Raw genomic sequence first — 5,179 nt, forward strand, 5'->3', positions numbered from 1 at the left:
ATTACAGCGTTAATGAAATTGCAAATTGTTTTATAAAATACGCACGATATTAACATAAAAGTTTTCTGTGGCAAATGTACAAACACTTCTGCTAGTCACTGTAAAGGACATTCTAATGATCAGCAAGCGTCCGAAGAACGTGCAATAAATGGCTATTATATAAGCCATCGAATAAACAATTAATAGTATGGTAAAAGAAAGAGAATAAAAGTTCTTTGACTCATTCACTGGGTCTCCTGCAATCGGCGTAATCCTTGAATGTATAACCTTTCGATGAAGTCAGTGAGCATCCTCTGTCTAAATGCCAGAAGAGTAACATCACGACATGCTCATTGATATAATGGTGTTGGGTTTATTCTACCATAAAGCTACTTGGGAAAGAAAAAGTCCTTTTCTGTCAAGGATATCTCGTTTTTATCGAAGCCGTTCCATTTCTCATTATAGCTCTGGAACTAATTGATGGTTTTAGTAGGACCTATTTTCGTGGATGTTTCTTAATGGAAATGCTTCGAATTACGTAAGTTTTAGGTATATCTGTAGGAATAAAAATAGCGTGCTTAATTGAGAATGATTTATTGCAAATAAACTTTCTCTTGAAATTATTAATGCATTTGTATTTTGTATCGTTCGCAACTCACATTGTGGAGCCATCTGTGGAACGCAGATTCAATCTAACGAGACAGAATGTAGATAATTGCGAGTATTAGTAAATAATAATTATTAAAATTTATTGTATATAACAGAAAATATGACGAATTGGAAGGAAATACTCTTTATTGCAAAAATAAAAATCCTACAAGACATATATTTTGCCTCATAATATTTACAGTTTCGTTGTTATATATCAAACAATATTATGTTTGAAATGCTTCGTTAGGAACGGCGGAAGATTTATAGTCCTTCATAAAATTAGAAATTGCTTTTCTTATGTCCCACTTAGCTTCTTCTAAATAAGTCTGACACCAATCGGTGTTTAACCTGGTCGTTTCTACAAATTTGGCTAGTAACTCTTCTTTCTCGCTTACACTAAAGCACGATGGAACGACGTCGTCGTGAAATCTTCCTTCTATACTACTTGGTGGAATTTCTTGTATAGTAGAATCTATTAGGTACTGATCATTTATAATATTGTATTCGTGATCAGGACCAGCTTGAATAATGAACGTTCTGTTGAACCATAAAATTTGCGATGTGGTGCTAATGGTCCTCAATAGTCCGCAAACGGAGATTGCTAAGCATTTGCCATTGTCATACATTATATCTAATACAAAAGAATTTCTATCGTGATAGGATCGTGGTAATCTCTTTAGACCAACTAAAATATTATCTTGTCCGTAATAAAGATGCTGTTGCCGTTTCTTATTTGAATCTACATTTTTTAATAAATTTCTACTCGCTGTAAATTGAACGAGATTCCGTTTATGAGCCACAGCTGCTGGAATCGCCAAGCTCATGGAATAAAACGCATTTTTACAATATAATCCCCTCAGGACTGTTCTATCCCTCTGATCGTACAGAGCGAAAAAGTGGTTGACGAATTTGGTGACTAACCCTTCCCTAGATTCATTTCTAAAGTAATTAGTATACGTGAGTGGTAGGCCAGATGTTCTAATGTAAACTCCATCCAATTGAAACAAATTGGGACAGTATTTCATAGCAGAGTCTATGTACTGTTTAGAACTAGAATAATTTTCACAGAGAGGATTTCCATCTAACCATAACTTCAGTATACACAGATTTTTTAAAGGAGCGAGTGCTTCCATAGTTATAAAGTTATTGTACCTTAAATCCAGATACTTTATGGATGTCAAACCACAAGTTTCTATAGGAGTCAGGTTGAACAGTTCGTTTTTTTGAAGATTCAGGTGCTCTACTTTGGCAATTGAAGTCTTTGTTAATTTTAAAACATGACAAAAAGTTCTCTGTTGAGATAAAGGACAATATACGGTGTTAGACATTTCAGAGTCTTTATGAAACTCTGACAAGTCTAAAGTTTTTCTATTAGAATTGTACATCTTGGTCAAAGCAGTTACGATCAATGGCTGAATATTGAGTTTCAGATCTTGAATGGATGCAAATCCTAAAGTTACAATCAAGATCAGTGGATCTCCATCTGGATTTTTAATTACTAAGTTAGTCTTGCATAGCTTGTCCAGAGCATGAGCACAATTACGTGCCAAAAAAAAGGTATCTTCTCCACTGGCTTGGTACTTAACAGGGATCAATTCTGCTGGTTCGATAGCACTCAATATGGCTTTCAATACATTTTCTTTGCTGTATTGAGTTCCTTTCAGAATTTTAACTTTGTGCCACACATCTGAACGACCCATTAATGTCCTTTCTTGGAACATAGATCCCCCCATGCTTATTTTAATAGCAATGGAGGAATCCAGTTGCATTGGCACAATTGGTAAACTTGTTCGTTGCATTTCTGTATTATATATTCATCCACATGTTCTAAGTAAATATTTATCGATATGAAGTCTTTGGAAATTTTTCTAATTTTATACCAAGAAAATTACATGTTCCTGAAAAGGAAAAATTTTTATTCTTTACATCGTTAGGTTAGATTTTTTAATGCAAAATTATATCGTACGTATAATAAGGATCCGAATTACATTACCCTTTTTCAGCGATATCCATGGAAAAAAAGATAAATTTATTTTTGTTTCAAAAATATTCATTACTAATATTATTAAATATTGTTGATAATTTATATTGCATCATTGTACGTTGACAGTAGGTGTTGTACATCGACATCTGCTGGCTGGAGTAGTAAGAAAGAAGTAGAGGAAGGATCACTTACTGGTTATCGATAAATTCAGCCGTTTAAAATGCCTGCCACTGTTTCGGTCAAATATCGTAATTGTTACTTTCGTACTACATATTAACTTTACAAATTTTTCACAGTTTACAAAATCTTTTTATAAGTATTTCTGTATATCGTTGTGAACGTAAGAAACTTCCATAAGTTGCCGTTAAGCCTGTCAAATCTCCGGTTCATTTAATTGTCGAGAACACTTAGAACTGCGTCCTCTACAGAGTTAACATGATATCGCGAGAACGAAAGGTCCATTGAAATTCGGATAATTGTTTCTGCTCGATGAATATACGTCAAAAATGCCTGACAAATATTCTGAAACCTGACTCTACATAGAATCGGATTATGAAATCGTGGACGTGAAGATGTGCACGACATTGGATCCAGATAGAGATCAGTATCTCGACGTCGAAGTACCTTATGAAATCATTCTGAAAAAAGGTTGAAAAACCAATAACAGGTACCACGAAGCATTTTCACGCGAGGAAAGGGTAACCAGATATGTTAATGGCTGGTCGACGAGCAAGTATGCATTACCGAGCAACGTGTAACGTTATCGGGAGAGAATTACCCGCTCTAGAAATGGTGCGTGGTCCGGCTTCTCTTTTAAATGTGTTATTTCACGGCGAAGCTCGTCCAATCACGCACGAATACAACAATGAATAGCGTTGAAATAGAGGTATAGAAGATCGAGAGACCGGTGATTTGACCGAGGGGCAGAGTCAGCGTGTGGTGAGTGTGCATCGAAGCCGCCTTGGGCATCCTCTTCCGCATTTCACGTAGACCGAAAACGAAAAATCCGCCGCGTCCAACGATCTGCTAGTTACACTACCGCTCAAAAGTATCCGGGCGTTAGCTTCTTCTTTTCATAGAATTCCGCTCCAATTACAAAAATACGAATAAATCGGATACCAGAGATTTCACTCGTAATTAACACGGTATACGGATAATGTTACGAATTGGTTAACACTAACCTTACCAGGTTCGGTCAAATGACAGGTTTGAAAATTGATTTTAAAATTGCACATTCATTACTATGTATGTATATTATATATGTAAATTCTTATATTATCTGATTAATCAATTTCTCAATTTTGATTAATGTAAGAATTTACATAAGGTTAGGTGAACAAAAGAAGTAACGATGAAAGTACAATTATAAAGTAAATTCTGAAACTAGAATATTCAATTTTAGAAGTCGAAAAATCGTAGAACGGAGCTGATGAACAATTTCTCCATTCGCAAGTCTCTTGAAAATAATTCGCGCAGTAAAAAATTACTTAGGTGGAGTAGGAAACGCCTTTAACTTTTCTTAAATGCTAGTTTTAACTTTCTCCATAAACCTTCGTGGCGCTTTCTCCAAATTGAAGTTCACGTAAGAAAATCACACGAATATTCTGACTATATACACCAATGTTACGATAACGAAGTTTCATATTTTTATTATAAATCTTCCTAACATCGAACGTGCCGATTCATAGTAAATTTCTTCCACCATAATGTAATTGATAATTAACGATAGAACAAGATTGAATGATATAGTAAATCTGATATAGTAAAAAGGCTTGCGACAGTAATGCAAGCGCTGGTACTTAAATGGTAAATCTATATAATATATAATGGAATATTCGTAAGCTTTCCAACAGATAATATAAATTTGTAGCCTGTTTTAGTTACTAGAGTAGAGTGCGCTTTTTCCATGCAATTATAGGAAATTAAAAAATAAAATGCGCAGGTAGCTCATAACATGAAAAAATACATAAAACATCCAAAGTGTAGTACTCTCTACAGCACTTATTAGATAAAACAATCTCCTTCCGAAGTTCCATTTTCGAAATAATATTCATGAAAATACGAATTTGCACGAACATCCGAGCTCGTAAATAATTCTAAATTCCTTATTGATTCGCTCTGGTAAGATCCGCGTACTTCTCCTACGAAGCGTAGGGAATCTTACGTGTACGTGTACCAGCAACCGGATGAATATTTTTCTTAGTATAGCAGACTCGGACAGCTGCGCTAATGGCCACGGGCCATAGTCGAGATACTCGGAGCTGCGTTAAATTCGCGATTTAAACGATCCACGCGGAGAAAAATCTTAATGGAGACGCCTGTGCGTCTGCTTTTCGATAATCGAATCTCTCTTCCTATGCGATTATTTAACCAAGCTGCATCTCGCCGTAGGAAGGAAACACGAGAGAAGTAGGAAGCGGGGTTTTTGTGTTTCAACTACGGGCCACATTTTCCTCTCTTTTTAGCTGGGACAAGGCTGGTTATCTCGCGGAGATTTCGCAGACCGTACGTTTTCCACGTGGTGTATACACACGGGATCGTAGCCCGTATTATAGCAATTCAATA

At 35.7% G+C, this 5,179-nt stretch overlaps 1 protein-coding gene across 2 annotated transcripts; it reads right to left on the reverse strand.

The window, feature by feature from the left end:
• Positions 1 to 785: 785 nt before the first annotated feature.
• On the reverse strand, positions 786 to 2,760 carry LOC117236493 (nuclear RNA export factor 1-like). Of its 2 annotated transcripts, none has more exons than XM_033499500.1 (2): positions 2,624 to 2,760; positions 786 to 2,528 (listed from the first exon to the last, which is right to left on the reverse strand). In XM_033499500.1, the coding sequence occupies exon 2, from the start codon at positions 2,427 to 2,429 to the stop codon at positions 855 to 857; it is 1,575 nt and encodes a 524-aa protein (XP_033355391.1). In that variant the 5' UTR covers positions 2,430 to 2,528; positions 2,624 to 2,760; the 3' UTR covers positions 786 to 854. The 2 variants fall into 2 exon arrangements, with proteins under 2 accessions (XP_033355391.1, XP_033355390.1); XM_033499499.1 differs by having other exon boundaries at positions 2,619 to 2,760.
• Positions 2,761 to 5,179: the final 2,419 nt, after the last annotated feature.

The sequence above is a fragment of the Bombus vosnesenskii genome, unplaced genomic scaffold (assembly GCF_011952255.1).
Source record: "Bombus vosnesenskii isolate JDL3184/JDL3185 unplaced genomic scaffold, Bvos_JDL3184-5_v1.1 scf7180000013349, whole genome shotgun sequence".
NCBI lineage: Eukaryota > Metazoa > Arthropoda > Insecta > Hymenoptera > Apidae > Bombus > Bombus vosnesenskii.

What these genes read in the sequence shown, in the direction of transcription:
- LOC117236493 (XM_033499500.1), bottom strand. Translation starts at nt 2,429, where the DNA reads ATGCAACGAACAAGTTTACCAATTGTGCCAATGCAACTGGATTCCTCC.